The sequence below is a fragment of the Camelus bactrianus genome, chromosome 7 (genome assembly GCF_048773025.1).
Source record: "Camelus bactrianus isolate YW-2024 breed Bactrian camel chromosome 7, ASM4877302v1, whole genome shotgun sequence".
Lineage (NCBI taxonomy): Eukaryota > Metazoa > Chordata > Mammalia > Artiodactyla > Camelidae > Camelus > Camelus bactrianus.
The window spans coordinates 40,685,315-40,708,091 of record NC_133545.1 but is presented as its reverse complement, the minus strand read 5'-3'; the positions used below and the strand labels follow the sequence as shown (position 1 = coordinate 40,708,091).

Below are 22,777 nucleotides of genomic sequence, written 5' to 3'. Positions count from 1 at the left end.
GAGGCGGCACAGGACGTCGCAGCGGCCGGGCAGGGAGCACTGACCTGCAGGCAGGCCACGCAGCAGAACGCGGCGGAGGGGTTTCGAAGGTGGATCCGCTCCGTCAGCAGGTTGCTGCCGTAGGCGAAGTAGAGAAAACTCTCCTCTTCCTGGTTCCGGAGGGCCTCGCCGCTCACGTTCGCCATGTCCCACCGGACGTCTGCACGGACCTAGGGTCGGTAGCAGAAGTGTGAGGAGAGGACGATGAGCACAGCGCGGTGGCCGATGACCAGTCCAGGGACCGCGGCGCCGCCGCACCCGAGGTTAGGGGAAAGGCGGGAAGCTGGTACCAGGTGAGTCGGCTGGGAGCACTTTGCTGATAGGTTGCCAGGACTCAACGCTGTGAGTTGCCCCCCTCTGATTGGTCAGCTCACCCTCTTCTCTTTGCTCGCTGCTTGGACTCTGTAATACTCTGCCCTGAGTCGACCGGGGGCTGATTCCTCATTGAATACGCTTCTCAGTTATCCCGCCCTTGTCCTCAAGGTTCCCTCTGATTGGCGGGTGGGCGGGCACTACGCGGGGTGGGGGTCAGGTCCTGCAAGCTCTGTTTCAAGGTCTTGGCCCGCCGGTCCTAGATCGGCTTTCTCACCTTTGGGTGGAGCGTGTGTGGTTCCCTGGCTGTGTGTGCTCTTGAGGGAGTTTTCAGCAGATGTGAGGGGAAACCGCGGCTCTGGCCACGCCCCTGACACCAGACGGTACTCTCATCTGGCAGCTCTCCCGCTTCCTGCCCTCTGGGTTTGGAGGAGTCAGGACCGGTCTGTTCACCCCACACGCTGGTTCCCGCACCCTTAGCCCTGATCGTCTCCCTGAGACCTTTACTAAGCACCCTTGTCTTCCTGGAGAAGCTATTGTGAGTGTCAGGGGCTCCCTTCCCTGATGGAAGTAGTGTGTCCGGTCAAATCCCGACGCTGCTGTTTACTGGACACCTCGGGTACCTCTCAACTCCGTTTCCTCCTTTTAAAATAGAAATCATAACATAACTTGATCACAAGTTATATAACATAAAGTGTGATTCCCCTGCCTCATAGGATTGGAGTAAGTATTAAAAGTAATTTTGTTAAATGTTATTAGGTGCAAAAGCTCCAGTGTAAATATAAAGAAGGATAATAACAATGACATAAAAACTCTATGTTATTAACACGAAATGAAACCGTTAATATGAACCCAGGTCCTAGAAACAATGACTATACTTGGCACCCAGATTTTGATCTCTACCACTTCCTACTAAAAGGTACTAGAGCTCCTTGGAGAAATGGCTGATGCCAGGTCAAGCGCTGGGAAATAATAGGAGCATTTGGAACATCTTTTGACAGAAAGTCAGGAGGTATTAAAAAACAAGGTCGTTTGAAAAGGACGCAGAAGCCGGCTTGAAGGAATGCCTACTGGCCAAAGTTAGAACAATTTGAGCATCAAAAATAATAACCGCAACTGCTTTAAAATGTCAAGCATATAAAATTCATTTCCCCAGAAGAGTAAACCAAATGTAAAATACAACAATTTTTTAAAACTGCCTTTGCCATACTGCTGGTAGTGACTATTACATGAACTCTTTACTCCAAAAAGTGGTGATTTAAGAAAATAAACATTTTTCCTGCTTTTCTAGTTGCAGCTGTATTTCAGGGTAACCAAATGGCCCCAGCTGATGAGGAAACTTCTCTTTACAAAAGTATGCCAGCTAAATAATGTAAAAATGAATGACAGAATTAGAAATTCACCATTTTGCATTCCCTAAAAATAATTGATTCATGCCAGGGTCATCAATGAAACCAATTGGTAAAAGTGAGATAGAGAACAGGATATTCACATAAAGACAAATTGTCCCCCAGGGATTACTTGCCAGTAATCAGGGGAAAACCACAATGAAGAAATCTGGTCCCCTCCCACCTTAACCTAGATTGATCTTATCATCTCTAAAATTGGACCAATCTGCCATTATGTGTCCCCTGATGTGGTACAATAAGAAGCACCAGCATCATTTGTGAAGTATTGTTTCCAAAAATCTTTAACCTCAGTATAATCAAGCAAAAACTACAAAGATAGAAGGAAATAATTAGAAAACTCCAGAACAAATGCTGAGATATCGTGCAGAACAAATGGTTGTCTCTTAAATTAACTCAGTGTCATAAAAAAGAGAAAAAAAAAAAAAAAGAAGAATAAAGCAGTACTGAGGGAGGGCTGTTTTAATTAAAAGAAACCTAAGAAACAAAATAACCAAATGCAATGGTTTGTCTTTGATCCTGGTTTAATAAACCAGATATAAAAGATATTTGGGGGACAAGTGAAGAAATCTGAATACAGACTACAACATGAGATGATATTAGACAATTTTGTATAGATCTGATAATGGCATCGTGCTTATGTAGAAAAATGTCTCTTTTTAGACACACATATTAGTGGATTTAGGGCTAAAACGTTTGATATCTACATTTGTAAAGAATTCAGAAGAATTAAAATATGAAAAGTGTTCAACATTAAACTGAGTGTGTATATGGATACTTATTCTATTTTTCTATATATTTGAACACTTTCATGTTAAAAAGTAAAAAGAATAAAAAGAAAAATGGTGATATTTGTAAAGCACTTGACATATAGGAGCACTCAATAAGCAGTAACTTTATTGTTATATAATCTGCAGATAGGAAGGTTCAGACCGTCTCCTGCTCCCCAAACATCAAGGCAGAACTTGACATACATATTTGGTCATTTCAGTGAGCAAGTTGCTTTTCTTGGCAAGATAGCAGTCTAATGCAGCAAGAATTCCCAAGATCTCTGCTTCGGAGCACTACTTTTTAAAATGTCCTTCTGTGGTTTAAACTGCTTTTAGACATTTAAAATGAATTTATTATTTAATGATTTTTTAAGGTATTTGACTTCTTTTCTTATACTTCTCACTGATTGCTTAATTTTATGGTGACTGATTTTTCTCAATACCGTTTTGTGAAAATTTTCGGAAGTGAAGCATTGATGTTTCCTTAAACACTGAAAATTTTTTCTACCCCCGTGAAGCAGTTTATTTAGCTTCCCCATGTAGACTGCAATGTACTGACCCCTGTTGGCCAACAAGAGGCAGCAGACAGCAAGAGTTTTTGTTGTTATCACATTTAACCAAAGCCTGGTTAACATTAGTTAACATTCACTGAGTGCTTATTAAATGCCAGGCACTAGTCTAAATTCGTACATATATGAGCTCATTCAACCCTGAAAATGGCTCTGTGCAGAAACTACTAATATTCTCCTTACTTGACAGTTGAGGAAACTGAGATGCAGTAGGTTAACTAACTTGCCCCAGGTTGTAGTTAGCGATGACTGAAGCAGAGATTAAGCAGTCTGAGTCTAGAGTCATTGCTGGGTGTTGCTTCCTAAATTTCTCAAATTGTAAAGCCCTCATGGTCTTGATATATAACTGGTTATTAATAACTCACTTTCAAGTACAATCTCTATCTTATTTATAAGGATATTATGAAATAATAATACTAGCATTCGGTCAGTTGATAATAAGGATAATGAATTGGTCAGATTTCTTCCAAATGCCGTCTTTTAATCCAGTAGACTTAAAGTCTTTTGTTGTATCATTAAAATTTTTGAGCACACACACTACATATATAATAATATATATCAAAAATATATGATGTAATATCCACAAAATTGGAATTTTAGAAATGAGTATTTTAACTGTCATGTCAATGCAAAACAGAAGTGTAGAGCAAAATTAATTATAAATAATAGTGGATAAAAATCCATTTCTTTTTTTTAATCTCTTTTTTTAATTGAAGTATAGTCAGTCACAATGTGGCAATTTCTGGTGTACAGCACAATGTCCCAGTCATGCATATATACATATATTAATTTACATATTCTTTTTCATTAAAGGTAATTACAAGATGTTGAATATAGTTGCCTGTGCTATACAGAAGAAATTTGTTTTTTATCTATTTTTTTATATAGTGGTTAACATTTGCAAATCTCAAACTTCCAAATCTATCCCCTTCACTCCCTCTCCCCAGGTAACCATAAGATTGTTTACTGTCTGCAAGTTTGTTTCTGTTTTGTAGATGAGTTCATTAGTGTCTTTTTTTTTAATTCCACATATGAGTGATCTCATATGGTATAAAAATCTTATTTCAAATAGTCATGCAAATTTCCATTTTCTAGCTAACTTGGTAAAATCGTATTAGATCATCATTTTTATGTCATTATGGAGGTGAGAAAAGCTTGTTCCAAAGTTAGAAATATCAGCTCTGTCCCTTTCCTTTTTCTTTTCTTGCGCTTGCAAGCTTCAGTCTAGTTCTTTGCAGAAATCTTTGTGAGAATTAGTTAGTTCTCTGGAAATCCACTTAACCAAGCAAATTAAGTAAATCACAAGACACAGAAAGTGAATGAACGAGGGCCAGTGCCACCTTCAGTCCCCCTGGGGAAGGCACTCCCACCCCTCCCCAGGATACCTCACATCTCTTATGAGACAGATGATGACTGTCTGACTGACTGTGGGTTCTAAGTACTACAGTAAAATAAAATTCTTAATTAAAAAAAAAAAAGGAACCTGCTAATTCTAGTTTTCTTCTGTGAGAATTTAAACTTGAGTCTGAAAGGATTAGGTTACTCTCTGGATGCCTAGACTGTAGCTTGTAACATTCTGAGCTGGTCTCAGCCACGTTGACACAGACAGAATGAGAAGAGGAAGGTGACTGAGTGACAGAGAGTAGACCACAGCCTAAGGGGAGACAGGAGATTAGAGAAATCTGAGTCTGGAGCTGTTACCAAGATCCAGTTACCAAGGTCTGGTTTTCACTAGATAATCTCATACCTCTTTTACTCCAAACCACTCTGCTTATGAAGTAAAAGATTCTTATTAAGTATAAATACATCATGTGGGAAGCAGCATGTTTAATCCCAGAATAATATTTTAGAGTGTGTCTTGAAGACTTCTAGCTCCCAAAATATTTTGCCCTGCCTGTATTATTTTAAATAAATATGTTAGTGACCTAAGGAAGAGAGAAATCATTATCAATTATAGGTGGTCCCAGGTTACACCGGCAGTATGAAATAAACACCAACCTCCAACAACTACAAGGATGTGGTGTAAGCAGTTATTGAGAATTCTGTCATTGCCTAAAACGTAAAATGAGTTACCTCTGACTGATCTCTGCTCTCTTTCCAATCCTACATCCAATTAATAGGTATGATCTGTGGCTACTCCCTTGTTCTCACCCTCCGCTGCATTCCCACACTCCCCTCCCTCTGCCTAGTGTCTTGATCGCACACCTGGTTGACTGCAACAGCCTCCTGGCTGGTTTCCCTGACTCTGTTTTTCTCTGGAGATGGGGTAAGGGTGTGAAACACATGAAGACAGGACAGAAGTGGGTCTGGGGATTGGTAAGTAGTTCAATTGCAATAGAGCAATGGATTTATATCAGGAAATGGGAGATAAGTCTGGACATTTAGCATAGTTTATGGGAGGGCCCTGAATTTTGCAGTCAAAAGTTCACACTCTTTGGTGGTCAAAGGGGAGACATTTTTTACTTTTGAGCAGAGAGGGGCTCTCCCGTACCTTTGGAAACTTGTGTTCTTGTGGCTGTGTCTAGGCTGACCTGGGAGGGAGGGAGGGAAGGAGGGAGGAGGCTGGATACAAGTTCACTGCAACAGGCAAGGGCGTGAAAGCCTGAACTGCAGCAGTAGTTAAGGGGCCGGGGGTGGGGGGTGGGGGGTGGCAATGAAGGGATGCCAAGGAGCGGAGTCATAGTCTTTCAGTTTGTTTTTATTGTGTCACTCCTTTGCGCAGAAACCTTTAGAGGCTGCCTGCTGTTTATCACTTTTTCAAGTTCAAGCTCTTGTGCAAGCCTCTGTTATTTGACCCCATTCTGTCTGTCTGGTCTGATTTCTCAGTTGATAGTAAGCCCACTGTGGGCAGGGACCACACCTTTTATTTCTGTACGCCTGCAGTGCTGACCCCAGCGGAGGTCAATAACAATCCTTGCTGAGCGATTCAACCAGAGGCAGAAGCTCCCTACCCTTTGCACAGGCTCCCAGATCTTTTTCCCTCTATTATTTTTTTCCAGGTTCCCTTGACTTACTGAGAGGCACTTCAGCGCTAATGGAAGATTTTAAAATCTATACTAATGCTTTAACATACGGAATCCTGTGTAAATTTTATTAGCCATGGTGGTATTTATATTGCCTCTCAGCTTATGGTCTGACACATGACAGGGAAGCATGCCAGAATATGTTAAATCCAAAATGCTTTGGGGGAAAAATAGTAAAATTTCATGAGGCAATAATTTCTCAGTAATTTGACAGGTAATCTGTATTCTGGTTTTGAGATTAACCCTGAAAAGCAGTTTCAATAAAGTTTATCATTTAGTGTGTGGGTAAATGGTCTCCTTTGATATCTCTATGTTTGTATCTACAACTATACACTTTGGAAAGGCCCACATCAAACTGTTAATGGTGCTTACCTGTGGGAAGGGAAATGGAAGTGGAATGGGAACAAGTTGAACAAAAAACTACTATCTTTTCATTCTGTATTCTTTTTTTTTTTTTGCCTATTTGAACATGTATTCTTGTATAATTTTTATTATTTAAAAATACATTTATTATTAAATTCATCTCTTATGGAATTTTAAGTCAATATCCAGAGATCTAATGTCACAAGGATAAAAAGAGGGCAATGACTAAATAAATTGCCTAAAGAGAAAACTGAATCAGCAAATATATTTCCAAGTAGGTCTATCTCTCAACATATCAATCAGATAATTAGGCCAGATCAAGTCAGCCTTGCTCTGTGGGAGGATATGATCTCATCCCGTGAGGCCCAAAGCTGCAGGATCTCGCGGTGCCTATCTGGATGCTCCCTCTTTGCCCTTTGAGATGTCCATAGATACAAGAACCAGAATATTTCCCTAATCTGGTTTTGAAGAAGGCCACGCATATGTTCTAGGACAATGACATGCTAGACCCTACTGCCAACCTTAAATCACTTCCAGAAGGTCCTGGAAATATAACAATTCAGCTATCTCCATGCCATTTCCCGTAGGAACATTAGATCCAGAGGTACCATTCTCAAGACTGACTACTGTTAAGGTTAAAGTCTGACAAATTGCATCGTAATATATTCGTTTTCTCAGCTTACATGTCCTTGTTATTTGTAACACTTTAAATTCAGCTGAAATTAAAATGTAAAAAGCAAATTTGCTTTACGTTTTTTACTGTTAGTAAGAGGAGTAATATAAGTAATAACACTTTAGAATGTAATTTATTTAAATGAAAATCCCAATGTTTCCCTTGATGATAGACCTCATTCTTTTCTTCCTAGAAAGAAATTTAAACACAGTAAATTCTTAATATCATGTATAGTAATTAGATGAGATCCAAGCTCTTCTTAAGTCGCCATAAGAAGCCTGGCTTTGGAAGGAGGGCTGGTTTAAGCATTTGGAAACATTTTCGGAAAGTGAGAACTATGCTTGAGTTCTCTGCTCAATTAATGTTCCCAGGATTCATGTTTTCGTCTATTCAACAATATTTAACTGATAATTAACTCTTCTCAGAAACTTACACTCAAATGAAGCTGGTTTACTTGACTAGAATACAACTCTGGGTATTTCAAAATCTTTCCAGAAGAGCTGATCTAGTGCTGGTGTCAACCTTTTTTCTTCTTCATTATTTTCTGCTTTCACATGGGTACAACACATCCCAATAATAGAGCTACCAAAAGGCATCTCTACTTATTGTCTTTGTTAAACGCTTATTGGCTGAGAAGACAACAGACACTCTATACAGCTGAGTAACAGAAACTCAAATGGCTCACTGACCATGAACAGTATTCATGGGAGAAATAGGTATGTTTTGTGTATAGAGAAGAAACTTGCTTCAGTAAGTCATTCTCTAAGCTTCCTGTGGGTAGTGCATTTTATATGCATCTTTTCCCAGTGCGTTAAAAACTATGTGTCAAGCTAGCTAAATCATAGGAACCATTTGATTTGCCCTACGATGCCACAAAATTGTAGTGGCAAAATTTTATTTCCATGACCCAACAATTCCACTCCTGGAATATATACCCAAATATACTCAAATACTTCTACATGAATGTTCCCAGCAGTACTATTCACAATAGCCAAAAGGTGGAAACAACACAAAGTCCATCAGGGGATAAACACACGGTGGTGCACCCATACAACAGGACCTCTTTCAGACATAAAAGGGAATGATGTTGGTGCTACATCCACATGCTACAGTGTGGATAAACGTAAGAAAAACATTATGGTATTTGAAAGAAGCCAGACACAGAGGGTCACATATTGTATGATTCCACTTATATGAGATAGCCAGAATAGGTAAACCCATAGAAACAGAAAGCTGATTGGTGGTTACTGGGGCTGGGGGGAGCAGGGAATGGGGACTTACTACTTAATGGGTAGGTTTTATTTTCAAACTGTCTTGGAACTAGCAAGAGGTGGTGGTTGCACAACATTGTGAACGTATCTCATGTCACTGAAATTTTCATTTTGAAATGGTTAGTTTTATGTTATGTGAATTTCACTTCAATAAGAAAAATTGCAAAAAAAAAAAAAAAAAACCCCACAAACTTTTATTTCCTGGAGTTTCCAAGAGTTTCTGATTAGTGGTTGTGAAAAGTAACAGGAGAACGTTGGTAGATAGCTTGGACATCAAATTCCTTTGATCTGAAGTGGGGGTGAGGAGTTTATGGATTTGATATGTCTCCCTAACAGGACACTCCTATTGCCATGTACACTGCATTCAAGGAATGTGAGACCCTTACCATTTTGAAAGGGATGGTGCCAGAACCCTGCCCCTTGTAGGTGCTCAGTGGATGTTGTGAGAAGCGAAAAGTCAGCCATCACTAAGATGCTGCTCCTTCCCTGGAACGTCTTTTTTACTTTTTTACTGTGTCCAGTGCTTCATTAATGATGAGGAATGTTCAGAATCATAAATATACGTGAAAAGCAGTATTTCCCCAAGTATGCTCTGTGGGACATGGACCCCACCAGACGGTCCCCCATTCAAAAACAGCTTCTGTGGTCAAATGAGCTGGAAACAATTATATTCTCTATTTCCTCTTGGAGATCCACGATGGCCTCTACTACACGAAGAAATCTGAGAATGCTTGTAGTACAGAAACCTCACGAGCTCTGTTTACTTCTGACTGCCCCAAACCATTATGGTCACAGAATCCCTTTAATGTGGAAAGCATATTACTGAGAGTGAGGGGTAGGCTGCTCTGTGTTAACAGTCTGGCCTTGGTTTAAGATGATTGTTCAGTTCTTGAAGAATCATATTCAATAAAATCCGAAATTATCCAGAAAATTGAAGACAAGCAGTGGTGGGTTAGCCAGAAAGGGAAGATTCTAAATCTTTGTACTGCTCTGGTTACCACTGCCTGGCTTTGTGGATAATAACATTTTCTCATGGGATTGACTTACCAAAATGTTGCATGGCTTTGCTGATTAAATACCTGATAATCAAGAATTATGTATGAAAATACTCACTAACCTCTATTAAATGCAGTAATGGTTGCAAGCTGGTGAAAATAAGAATTTGATTGCAAGGCTGAGGACCAACGTGATGGAATCCAAAATTCTCAATTAAACTAGAAAAAGACTGGGCTCCTTGGCTCTATTTCCTATCCTCTTTACTGTGTTCCTTCTTCATTCCTTTAAGATTGTCAAAGCAGTTTACAGGCTTAATAGAACAGGCTGGACAACTTATGGAAACATACCTAATTAGCAATGGTAACAGTGGCAGGTGTTATTAAGCCAGTAGCTTCTTGAAACAAAATGCTTGAGCTTAGTCATTAAAACATTTTACTAAGTGTCAGTGTTGATTCACATTTTCTGATGCAAATGAGTTCTTTCTAAAGTCCAATTTGGAGGAAACTGTTGGCTTACTGAGTTCTACTCCTTGGTGTAATATGATTTTCCATGCTGTCAAGTAATTAAATTTTTTCTCAATATGTGTATAATCACTAATGAATTGATGATGACAAATTAGATTATTATATCTGTTGGTTCCAAGTCCTTCTGCCAGTCTGATTATTGTGCACAGTATCTGATGGGTTCCTGAACGGCTCCAAAGAGGACAAATAACAGTAAGCACTAGTCTGGCATTGAACAAGGGGTGCTTTCTGAGTTTTCAGCCAGAGGAAGGTTTAGAGGTAATAGGGAGCCCATTTTTAGGAAGACTATCTTCCATCTGGCTGAGACATTATAAGAAATTAAAATACCTCTGAGGAAAAAACTCAAAACACATCTTTTTTTTTTCTTGAATTAATTTCATCCACTCTGTTAAAAATAATCCCTTTTATACAATTGTTCTGCATCTAACTTTGCCAACCTTTCACTGCCTAGGGAACAAAAGCAAAAATAAACCCAGAAGACTGAAACCCAGCAAAACATTGGTTATTATTAATACTAGCAAATTAGGATTAGACTGGAATCCTGCTAAAAACAAGACCTGTGAGTTCTGGGCTGCCTATAAATACTTTTCCTACTTTCCTTTCCTGGAAAACTCTTACTTGTTCAAGATCAAAACAAATGTTACTTCCTCTATCAAACCATTCCTAATGTCCAGGTGGATACAGTGCTCTATATTTATAATACTTGATTTGTTTTTTTTACTGTTGCCCTAAAACCATTTTAATTATTTGTTAACACACTTCCTCCCCCTACTAGACTATGATGCCCATGGAGGGCAGGATTTCAACAGAAATTTATTGAGTGTCTACTATGTGCCAACAAGCCATTCTGCTACTCCTTAAGACCACAGAATTCATTTTTTTTCCTCATCGCTTAGTACATGCCTGTCCCATTACTGAGTAGGCACTCAATAATGAGTTGCTAAATAAAACAGAATAACTGAGTGAAAGGATGAATGAATGAATTGATTCTATTGTGTAATATAGAAAAATACCAATTTTACAGTGTAGTTTCAGTTTCCCAATTTGAAAACAGAATCAATAGAGAGAGGCATTAAGCTCCTAAGGACAGCAGGATCTGTCATTTTACAAGGGGATGCAGTGATTCAATTCCTGGTAGGTCTTTGGGTCTAAAGAGACCAGGGCTATAACTTTGGGAGGGGGCAGTCCTAGCCTGTCTCTTCTATGTGCTGGAGCTCCGTCCTGTTCTGAGATAAAGATGGATAGCTAGCTAAATAAGAACTCCCAGGGCTCCCTTGCTAATAACCAGGGAGGAGGGGATAATGGGGAAATGGACCAAGGAGGAAAGAATAATGCAAATGAGATATTCAAAGACTGTAGGTTTTCCCCTTATGCTTGCTTCCCCTATGCTTGCTGCAGAGTCCACAAGGCTTGTTGGTATTTCTCTTGTAATATTTCCCTCTGAGTCTATCCCTCTTCCTAAATAAAGTGCTAGGCTCTATATGGCTGTTGCAAATCATTTTTGCTGGCAAGGAGTACTTTTCCAAGGTGAGCCTGAGCCAACCTCAGCCCTGAACTCATCAGCAGCAGTCTAGCAGTCTGCCCACACAGGCAGTCCCTGGGGCTGGCCCAGACAGGCCGCAATGTCTCTGAATTTCACACTCGAGATGAAGGCTCACTGCATGGAGTCTGATCTATTTCCAATAGCAGGTGTGATTTCTGCAGCTGGATTTGGCATAAAGAGAGGCACAAAAGAAAACCATGAATCTTACTTGTGTTCCTAGTCAATTCCCCTGCCTATTTTTTTTTACACGGCTCTTCCATTCCCTTGCCAATCTCATCCAGCTACCTCGTGGTCAGCAAATAACATGCCTTGTGTTTTAATTTTAAGAGAAAATAGAGGCATCGGGCATCTACCTTTTCGCCTTTCCATATCATGCATATCCTCACCTATGATTCTCCAATTTCCTTCTGCCTCAGAGTAAGAAGGTGTGTTCGTTTTCTGTTGCTGGGTAACAAATTATCCCCAGGTTTAATAGCTTAAAAGAACAAATGATTATTATCTTACAGTTCCCATGAGTCAGGAATTTTAAAGTAGCTTAATTGGGAGAGCTTGGCTCAGGGTCTTTCATGAAGGTGCAGTTAAAATGTCAGCTGGGCTACACTCATGGGAAAGCCTGTCTGGGGCTAGGAGACCAACTTCCAAGATGGATCGCTCACACTGCTGTTGGCAGGAAGCCTGAATCCCTTACCACATGGGCCTCGTCACTGAATTGCATGTTCTCATGAAATATCACCTGGCTTCCCCCAGAATGCGTGACCCAAGAGAACAAGTATGGAAGGCACCACGCCTTCTGTAACTTACTCTCAAAGTTGCACGTCGTCACTCCCACCACATTCTATTAGTTAGAGGTGGTTCACTAAGTGCCACCTACACTCAAAGGCAGAGGATTTACGCTCCATCTTGAAGGAAGGGGGATCAAAGACTTCATGGACATCTTTTAGAACCAGTACACAGGGATCCCTCTTCCTTTTCAGGGCTAATTCCTCCACCTATGAACTTGATTCCATCCTTTCCTACCTGGATTTGGCCAATCAATTATGCTCTTTCTTAATCTCTTAATAGTAGATCCAGTTAATATGTCCTGGTCACTGTGCCAAGCACTTCATTAAGTAGATAATCTCACTTAATACATACTGGCAACTCCATGAGGTAGGGGAATGATTACCCTGCTTTTACAAGTGAGTAGACCAAGGCTCAGAGGGTTTAAGAGAGGTGTCAGGCTCAGAGAACTAGTAAGTAGAAAAGTCACTACTTAAACCCCACCCTTACTGACTCCACAGCTGTGTCCTCCTCCTCTAATCTACCCTAGACTGCCCCACATGGACCTTTAGTCTCTGCCTCTCCATCAGCTTCTTAGCTTTCAAAGCTCAATTCTTCCTCATATAGAAATTACCTTCCTTTAAATCCAGTTTGAGTGAAAAATGTTGCCTCCCCATATCAGTAAACAAAGGATGTTGCAGCCATCAAGCCACTACAGCGGCCCTCAATGGTGAGCCCTGAGGGAACTCACGATGGAGATAAACTGGCTGCCTGCTGCCAAGCACTCAGCCTCTGCAGCCACCCTCAGTGGTGCCCCCTGAGGGGCCTCAGGATGTGAAAGAAGATGATACTGGCCCTAGATAGCTACAGTGCATATCAAAGGAATGATTTCAATGAGCCCAGACTCTTGCATCCTCCCACACACAGAAAAGTGCTAAATTCATTAACTTGGGCTATCTAGTTTTCTTTAATTAACAGTAATCTTTTGATGTTCCCAATACCCGGTCTTTGTTGCAAAAACCACTGTGTATCCTGGCTCCTCCCTTACCTCTTCAGAGAAGTCCCTCAGAGCTATTCTGAGAGGCTGACTTCCAGGTTTGAAGTCCTCAGAAAATCCGTCAAATAAAATATAATTCTCAGCTTTTAGGTTGTGCATTTTTTTTCAGTCGACACTTGCCTCATCTCAAGTTTCATCACATCTTCCCATTTTGTAAAGTAGTGGTCAGCAAACAGTTCCCACATCCACACTCCCACAGCCATCCAGTTCTGCACTTACTAATTTAGTGAAATGATTAACCAGCGACTTCCTAATTTCCAAATCCAATCCTTCCTTTTCAGCCCACATTCTGCTGTATTTCATCAATTCTAAGATGCACAGTTTTCAGCATTTCTGAAGTTAAGGTGTCTTAAAAATCAACAGCACTTCGCATGTGATAGAATAAATTTCTTTGCTCCTCTTTAATTCCATCCCATGGCTCGGTCCCTTCTCCTGGAAATCCCCCAGTCCTGTGCCAGACACCCCTGTGAACAGGCTCCCCAATTCCCCTCTGATAGCTCTATTCCATCCTCTTTATTGGCTCCTCTTCCTCAGACAACCCTCAGATGGTGGTGTAGATAATTTGGTCGAACAGGGGAGCCAAATTTGCTACCCCAAAATATCTCTTTGGCATGAAGATTATTTTGAGTTGAAAACAATCAAGGCTCAAAAGACTCACGAAGAACTATTGACCTACTCCCTAACTGCCTAAAGAGTGTAGACAGAGGACCTGTTCCGGGAAGAGAACTATCACCATAGTAACTACAGTATGAACTCCACGAGTAAACTGAGAGGAACCTAGCAAACTCTATTTGTTAAAATTCCTCTCTGTGTCCCACTGTCTCTGCATGACCCAGCAAACATTTGTTTACCAGACACTTGCTTTTCCATCTTCATGTGAATTACCTTCTTCCCCTTTGAGGTCCCAAACCACAACCCTCAACATCCTCTTTTGTCTTCAGTGAAAGGTGATATTTAAGGTGAGGATGTTGGTCATTTTGGAGAGTTACTCAGTTTTCCTGGGGCTTTTCCATGTATATGTTATTAAACTTTGGTTTGATTTTTTCCTGTTAATCTGTGCCAAGTCAATTTCATTCTTAGACCAACCAGAAGAACATTTCTTCCTCCTCGACAGTGGTGATTCACCGTCTTTACCTTATGAATTACTGAGGAATCTATTACAAAATTGTCCACACATGTTAATAACTCTTAATTTCTGCCCCAGCCTCCATCTTTTTCCTTTTTCTCCTGTATGTTCTACAAGTACCACAAACAGAATGTTCCAAACAACCCCTTTCCAGAACAGCCTCCCTGCTTTCACTCCCTATCTTGGATGTTGACATCACCCACCTCAAAGACTATCTCAGAGACATTTAGTTTAGATTAAAGCACAGCTGACACTTACTCATGTTTAAGGGAGATCAGTGGTTTACAGATTGCCGCCAAACAGGCAAAGCAGGGTTTATAGGGGGAACATTCTCAGTCAAGGGAGCAATGACAAAACTTTCTGTTTTGTCCCTGGGCACGCTGATTGGCTAAAAACTACCAAGGGGGCAATTTGCAACCAAGCAGACTGCATTAGTACCAGGGAAGGCAATTTTAGTTATTTGTAATTTTTCCAAGAAATCGTGTGATTCAGCTGCAGAGTAGCTGGTGATACGCTCATCTTTCATACCGGCTGCTGAGGTCCTTCCTTTGGTGTCTACAACGTGGTTGAGCTGGAACTTTATAAATGCTCACTCCCATCTTGTGATCAAACTCAGATCCAAGACCATGGCTGCTATGAAGAATTTCATGTCTTCTTGATGTGGTATCATCCACTAGATGTTGGTTTGAGCTAACAGCTTATAGTAATATTTAAACAGCGGGATATCACATATTGAATGTACTCAAGAAATACGAGAATAATTACAAATGTAATAAACATTTGAAACCATTTATATCCAGTTTCCTAGTCGGCCTAGACCTAACCAGGAGAATAAGTCTCAGTCTTTTTTTTCTCCCTCACATTCCTTGAATTCCTGTGAGGCTTTTGTAGATTTTAGGAACAGCAGTTAATGGTTGGGGGCCTAGGTTCAGCAAAGACATATACAGATATGTTAGGAGGTCTTATTAGCGGGGTCTAAAGACAGACGGTCCAACCACTTGTTGGAAAAATTGGCAGCCATTGCGGTGGTTTGAGACAGGTAAATAATGAGGGCATTCAAAGAGTTTATGGGAAAGAGACAGCTAAGGGAAAGGCAAAACCAACCATGGCAGTCACTTTATAATCGAATACCTTGACCCACACAAAAGAAGAGAAGTAATAAAAGGAGACAAGTGATAAACTGTTAAATCCTAATCACAGATCTCAACCTAAAAGTCTTGCATAGACACTTGAGTAGCTACCCATTTTCGGAGCTGTGTGCTTATAAAAGCTTTTTACTGACTGATCCTTAAGGTTATCTACCTCCAGTGGGACTGGATGTCCAGGTTGTAGAGTCATTAGTGACTTTATCCTGGAAATCATAAATCCATGAGTATATACCCTAGAGATTAAGAGCAATATTTGTGGCTGAGTGTACTCGACATGACCTTTCCAAAGCTGATGCCTAGGCATCCTCAGCATGCTGTCTCCTGGTTTTGTATTATATAGGGTTGTGTCTGATGTTGTCTCTTTCGAAGTACAGCTTATAGCTGTTGGGCACGTGTCTGTGTGCATATCAGTTCTGACAATAGCTGACAAGACTGAAACATGACAAGGTAAAGTCTGTTGGAGAAGGAGTTAATCTGAGCCTCACTAGTTTTCCTGTATGAATTTCATATGGTGAGAGTTTGAGGTTATGTGGTGTACATCACATTATCATTAAGGCGAAGAATAGAACTTCAGACCACAGAAGGTTAAGCTCTCCTAAAAATTTAGACAGTTTTGACTTTACAATATCATTAGTTTGATTTACCTTTCTAGAAGCATATGGACAAGGATGGTTCTGTTTTATCTGGAGATTCTACATAACCACTTAAAGTACGGAACCTGTAAAGTGAGTTCCTCCATCCAGGTGAAAAAAAAAAAAAGAAATCTTAAGTTTTCTTGTATTAGTTAAAGCATTATCCTTTTCATAGAAGAAAGGTTTTGTTCCAAAAAGAAAAACTGCAGGCAATTACTGAAACACATTTAAGGATTTGTCACTTGGGCAATAGAATAAGTCTGTACACTTTCAAGTGATTCTTAAGATGAGATTCCGAGGTTTGCCCTAACTTTGTAGTTTTTTTTCCCTAGATTTTGAAAATGATAGATTAAGGAAACTTCAGCTACCCCTTGAGCCTTGGGTAAAATTCCCCTAACCACGTTTCTGTATTTTGGACTGATTCATCCTTGGCATCCTAGATGCTTCCATAGAACAAACGTAATAAACGTCTGGGGATGCACTTGGGCGCCACCAGGTGGCCATGTTGGGAAGTCCAAAACTCAAAGCTCTGCGTGAGTTTTTTTTCCCCCTCCAAAACAATAGAGCTTTTATTGTCTCCTTAAAATATCATAAATGAATCTGAAGATTCATCTGGCATCTTGCTGTTTCTGTAGCTGGACAACTTAAGTCTTATTCATCAGCCTGCTGAACTGTTCCTTTTTCAGAAACATAGATACCATCCAAAAATTTTCTAATATCCTTGTTTTTAACTGTCGTGGCTTGCTGAATCAAAGCAGCTGAATTTGATACCAGTTCAATGTCATTTCCCTCAAGAATTAACTCATCTTTCTGAGCCTGAAATACTAAACAAGGAACACCTGGCCTCATCTGACCCCCTGAGGATGTATTTTGCACCCAAGAAATTTCAGATTTCAACAAGAGAACCATTCTCCTGAGTGGCGGCTTTGATCGGGGAAGTGAGCATACACAGACCTCAGCTTGTAACGGAACCCTTGATCCTGTTCTGTACACGGCTGCAGGTAGTGCGAACAGCAGCCAGTTCTTTTCTATTTCCCCACATCTGTCAGCCAGGAGCCTCTTCTTTTTTTTTCCAAGGAGACTGAGTTCTACACTGATGTGACTGAAGTCCCTCTGCAGGGTGCCTCTGGGGCACTGCACAATAACTGTGCATCACTTCAAAGTGATATCGACATTTTCTGGAATGTTGACAGTCTGATTGCTGAGAATGGTCTTCATTGTTGCAGTAGATGCGGCAAAGAGCTCTGCGTGAGAGTTTTGATACGGTCACTATCTCTTTCCCTTCTGTAGGGGTAGATCATTGTATTTGAAAAAAAGTCCTTCTGGGTTGATGAAATCACATCAAATAACTCTCCTGGGAAAATCGGTAAGGGCTGGTTGTTTTGTGTAGCAGAGGGCTCGGGCATTCCCTTTAGCTTCAAAAGTATTACTGGTATATATTTATAGTAGTATTTAAAAGATGATATTCCTTTCAGATGTTGTCTTGTCTTGAATAAGTCATTCATCCATTCATTTTCCATTTTTTGATTCAGGTGCTTGAGGAAGTTAGAAAACCCATTTGCTTTCATACTGTACTGAGACCCTGAACAACCCAAAGGCACATCTACTGTCAGCAAGGGGTTTTTGAATTCTTAAATCTTTAACAAGATGGTGTGCTCTTGTTAGGCAGCAGAGAGTTCAGCAGTTACAGCCTATGCCGCACAGAATGTACTTTGATTATTTTAAAGAACCATGAAAAAATAATACATCAGTGTTGGCCAAGGGACTACCAGTCAGGGTAGGGAATGTTGAGTTTGAAGAGCTGTTCAGCAGTCATGCGATTCACTTCTCTTAGGAGGGGCAGGTAGGTGGGTTTCCTTAGGTTGGATTACTGAGTTTGGAGTTGTGCTTGACAATTATGTGGGAGTAGACAATGAAAAAATGCTGTAGGCAAAATGCGACTATCACACATTGTTTTGAAGCAATTATGTTTGAACAGCAAATCTTATGAGAGCAGTGAGTGAGAAGGGAGCCAGAATAATGCCTGCTCAGGCTTAACTACTTGCGCCACAGCGACAAAGTGGCTAAACCTACCTAAGACAGGCCGTAGGCCAGTGATGAGTCTGTAGCTTTCACCTAAGCACTTTTAAAGCACAACTTGCCTTTTCCTGGGCAAACAATACAAAGGATTTAGCGTGGTTAGGTTGCCCAAAGTCAGGAGTTGCTATACAATGTCTGCTTAGGAAAGGAAAAGGCCTATTTAACATTTGGCTCCAAAGGGACGGGCCCTGGAACATGTGTTTTAGGTGGCTTTTGTAGTGATTGAGCTAAAGGAAATGTGGGAAGACCGAACAGGCTAATTATCTGTAGCATGTCTCCTTGAGATGGTGAGGAGGGTTATCAGGTGAGACAGAACATACCTAAAGATCAGAACGTAAGTGATAGGGGCCTGAAGATAAGAAAATTATTATAATCTTTGTCTGATGGACAATTTAAAATAAAAAACAGTAATAAGTAACAATAATTATTAGGAATCCTAACTTTCAGAAGTGAAGAATTTTTGTTTAAAGATGATTCAAGGAAGGGAGGGTGATAGCTGAGTGGCAGAGCACATTCTTAGCAGGCACATGTTCCTGGGTTCAAGTCCCAATACCTCCACTTAAAAACTAAAATTAAAATAAAATTAAAAAAAGATTCAAAAGCATGACCGAAGATCATTCTTTTTCTGAATTATGTCATTCACAAACTTTATTTGTTTACTAATTCATATGCCTATATATATTTATACATGCACATAAAATTAAGTGGTAAATATATAGCTTTATAAAAAAAGACATATCACATTGAACTTACCATTTCAATAAAACTCCAGCAATTTCCTTGAAAGCCCAACAAAACATATCCATCACCTTACATATTTGCTTGTCTTTGCAACTACTGTTTGAATACTTATTTTATTACAACTTTTACCAAAGAAATTAACTTCTATTCCCTCTCAGGCATGGAGTCAACAGGAAAGGAAGCAACGGAGCATAGTCTGACATCAGGTACTTAGCGGACCACAGCCCCCCAAGGATGCCTGCTTTTGTACCATCAGCTCACTTTCATTCATTCTGCACGTCCTGAACAGAGTGAATGGTATCCTGTATGCCAATATGGCCCAAAGGCATTTGTACATCCTTATTAATCTGCTAACTGATGGTCACTCTCTAAAGAATAAAAACAGGAGGCAAGGGCAGACATATTAAGATTATGCTTCCTTGTTTTTGCATTCCCTATTGTTTAGGATTTTGATCTGCTAAGAAATTGGGCATCCAAAGGTTATTTATTAATTAACTCAATTAGTCCAGGGTCTCAAAGTCAGTTTAGGATCTTGGTGTTATGATTTAAGTTGATGTTACATAATAATGTAGTCACTGATGACAGCAAAGATTGTCAGACAGACAACATTATGAAATTTATAGACAGTGGAAGTGGAGTAACTAGTTCTAAACAGTTACTGTCTGAAATTCTTAAGAGCAAATCTTTTTCAAAGGTATAATTCTGGGTAGTTAGATATATGCATTTCTTAACATTTTTATATTATTAAACAATTAGTAATGTAAACTTAAATGAAGAGCAAGATTAGTAAAAGATTTAGGGAGTCCAGATTTAGGCTTTTCATGAATAAACAAATCCAGGTTTTACAAAAGCTAGAATATTAGCTAGCATTTTTTATCCTGTTAAAAACAGGGAAGACATACTATTGTTTTCAAATGAAAATTGTCAAACCAGTAGATTTAAAGTGTATGGAATGAAACCCTCCTAACACTGTTGGTGGGAATGTAGTTTGGTGCAGTTATTATGGAAAACAGTATGAAGATTCTTCAAAAAAACTAAAAATAGACTTACTATATGATCCAGCAATCCCACTCCTGAGCATATATCCAGAGGAAACTAATTTGAAAAGATATATGCAACTCAATGTTCATAGCAGCACTATTTACAATAGTCCAGACACGGAAACAACCTAAATGTCCTTCGACAGATGACTGGATAAAGAAATTGTGGTATATTTATACAATGGAATACTACTCAGCCATAAAAAAGAATAAAATAATGCCATTTGCAGCAACATGGATGGACCTGGAGATCATCATTCTAAGCAAAGTAAGCCAGAAAGAGAAAGAAAAATACTATATATCACTCATGTGGAATCTAAAAAAAGAAAAAAATGAACTTATTTACAAAACAGAAAGAGACTCATAGAAATAGAAAACAAACTTATGGTTACCAGAGGGGAAAGGGGGTGGGAAGGGGTAAATTGGGAGTTTGATATTTGCAGATACTAGCTACTATATATAAAATAAACAAGTTTATTTCAATATCTATATTCAATATCTTATAGTAACCTATAAAAAGAATATGAAAAGGAATATATGTATGAATGACATACTATGCTGTACATTAGAAATTGACACATTGTAAAGACTATACTTCAATTTAAAAAAATTAAAAAAAAAACAAAGCGTATGGAATGAAATCTTTTTCTTTTCTTGAATTCTTTTGTATCTGTATGAAAGAGGATTTGCCTTTGTACGTCAATCAAAATAGAAGGTGCTTTCATTTAAAAAGCTTTATAATGCAATTTATAAACTCTCTGGAGGTCAGCAAAGATCCACCAATCTATTTGTTTCAGAAGTATTTATACCTTATATTTGTCAGGGTTCTCCAGAGAAACAGAGCCAATAGGATGTAGACATATATAGACAGAGATTTAGTGTAAGGAATTGGCTCCACAATTATGGATGCTCCAAGTCCAGATCTGCAGTGTGGGTAGCAGGCTGGAGACTCAGGAGAGTTGATGGTGCAGATGAGGTCTGAAGACAGTCTGCTGGTAAACTCCCTCTTGCTCAGGGAGGTCAGTCTTTTGGTCTATTCAGGTCTTCAACTGACTGGATGAGGCCCACCACATTATGGTGGGCAATCCAGATTTAAATATTAATCTCATTCCAAAACACCCTCTAAGTCAACACAAAATTAACCATCGCATACCGTGCAATGAAAAAGTCTTATCAAACTCTCAGGAAAGCTAGGTAATTAGAGAGGGATGTAGAGCTGAATTTCTATTTTACGAAATGCTATGTTTTCCATACTTGTTCTGTTCATTTGTGAGTTGAGCTAGAGGTTCACCTTTAAGGTTTATTAACACCTTACTGTTGGCTCACAAAGCTTTACCTCATATCTTGACATCGCTCATTTGCATATATTTCTATAAAACTTTCTTATTTCTTTTACAAGATAATGGAGGAAGAGTCTTGTACTTAAAATCCTTTCAATTTCTTGGGATGTCCTGAAGCTGTGGACAAGCTAGAAGCAATCATTCTTACTCCATCAACCCAAAACATGTGTTTAGATACGATTTATGGCATTTCTACAACTGCTATACAGTTAGAGTTCTTCATTTTTCAGATCGTAAAAAAAAAGTTTCATATTTTTTTTCTCTTTTCTTTGCATACATTTCCCTCCCATTTGATAGCAGATGTGTCTATTTGAGTTAGATAGAACCTATGAGGTTCACAAATAACAAATTCCTGTGGCTAGTCAATCTCCAATAATTAATAATAACAATAACCAAAAAAGCTGTCTGACAAGACTTCTGAGATGCTGGTGTGAGTAGCTAAATAAATTTGAAAAAGCAGAACAAATTTGGAGGATTCACACTTTCTGTTTTCCGAGCTTATAAACCAGCAAGACAGTGTGGTCCTGGCATAAAGAAAAACATACAGATCAATGAATTCAGAGTCTAGAACAAACCTTCATATTTACAACTAATTGATTTTCACCAAGGGTAATTCAATGAGGGAAAAATAGGCTTTTCAACTAATGTTACTGAGGACAGTTAGGTGTCAACATGCAAAAAAATAAAGTTGGGCTCTTTCCTCATTAAATCTACAAAAGTTATCTCAAGATGGTCATAGACCTAAACGTAAGGGTTAAAACTATGAAATTCTTAGAAACTATAAAATTCTTAGAAAATTCTTGGTGAGTCTTCATTACCTTGGGTTAGTCAAAACCTACTTAAATGTGACATCAAGAGCACAAATGAAAAAGAAAATAAATAAATTTAACTTCATCAAAATTAAAAACTTTTGTGTTTCAAAGGACATCATCAAAAAGTGGAAAGAAAAGCTGCAGGACGGGAGAAAGCAAAAGCCACGCAGTAGGTGCAAGAGTGAGACTTGGATTTTGCCTTTGGACAAGCTGCCTGCCTGAAAACTACCAAGGAGAACAGCGCCCCCAGAGGAGCAGAAGAGAATTTCAGTTATTTCTTGCTCTGGTCCAGGTTCTAATCTGCAGTCTCTTAACTGAGTGCCCCCATCCATCTGCCACACCGATGCCAAAATTATCGTAATAAAACAGATGTTTGCCATTTCTCTGTTTAGCAGCCTGGATGGACTCTAAGTTGCCAGTAGAATTAAAACCAAACACCTTATAAAAATGGCATGCAGACCCTACACGACCTGGCCCCTACGGACACAGGCAGCCACATCTCCACCAGAACCCCAGCCCCACCTGCCCTTCTCTGGATGCCATCACCTGAGCTA

The 22,777-nt window shown here is 39.5% G+C and overlaps 1 protein-coding gene, 1 long non-coding RNA gene and 1 pseudogene across 4 annotated transcripts in view; 1 reads left to right on the top strand and 2 right to left on the bottom strand.

Moving 5' to 3' along the window:
- The window catches only part of GGCT (gamma-glutamylcyclotransferase), a 40,373-nt gene that overhangs the window by 7,067 nt on the left and 10,529 nt on the right, over positions 1–22,777 (bottom strand). For 2 of the 3 annotated variants that reach the window (XM_074367290.1, XM_045508067.2), the window contains exon 2: positions 45–209. In XM_074367290.1, the coding sequence (XP_074223391.1) occupies positions 45–209 (165 nt within the window). Of the gene's footprint in view, positions 1–44; positions 210–329; positions 348–22,777 lie in introns of those variants that run through there. The other variant, XM_010971335.3, reaches the window with a different exon arrangement.
- Positions 198–22,602, top strand: LOC141578150 (uncharacterized). Its single transcript, XR_012508133.1, has 2 exons — positions 198–332; positions 22,335–22,602. It is a non-coding gene; the product is annotated as an uncharacterized LOC141578150 (long non-coding RNA).
- Positions 16,830–17,429, bottom strand: LOC123613369 (large ribosomal subunit protein uL6 pseudogene; annotated as a pseudogene).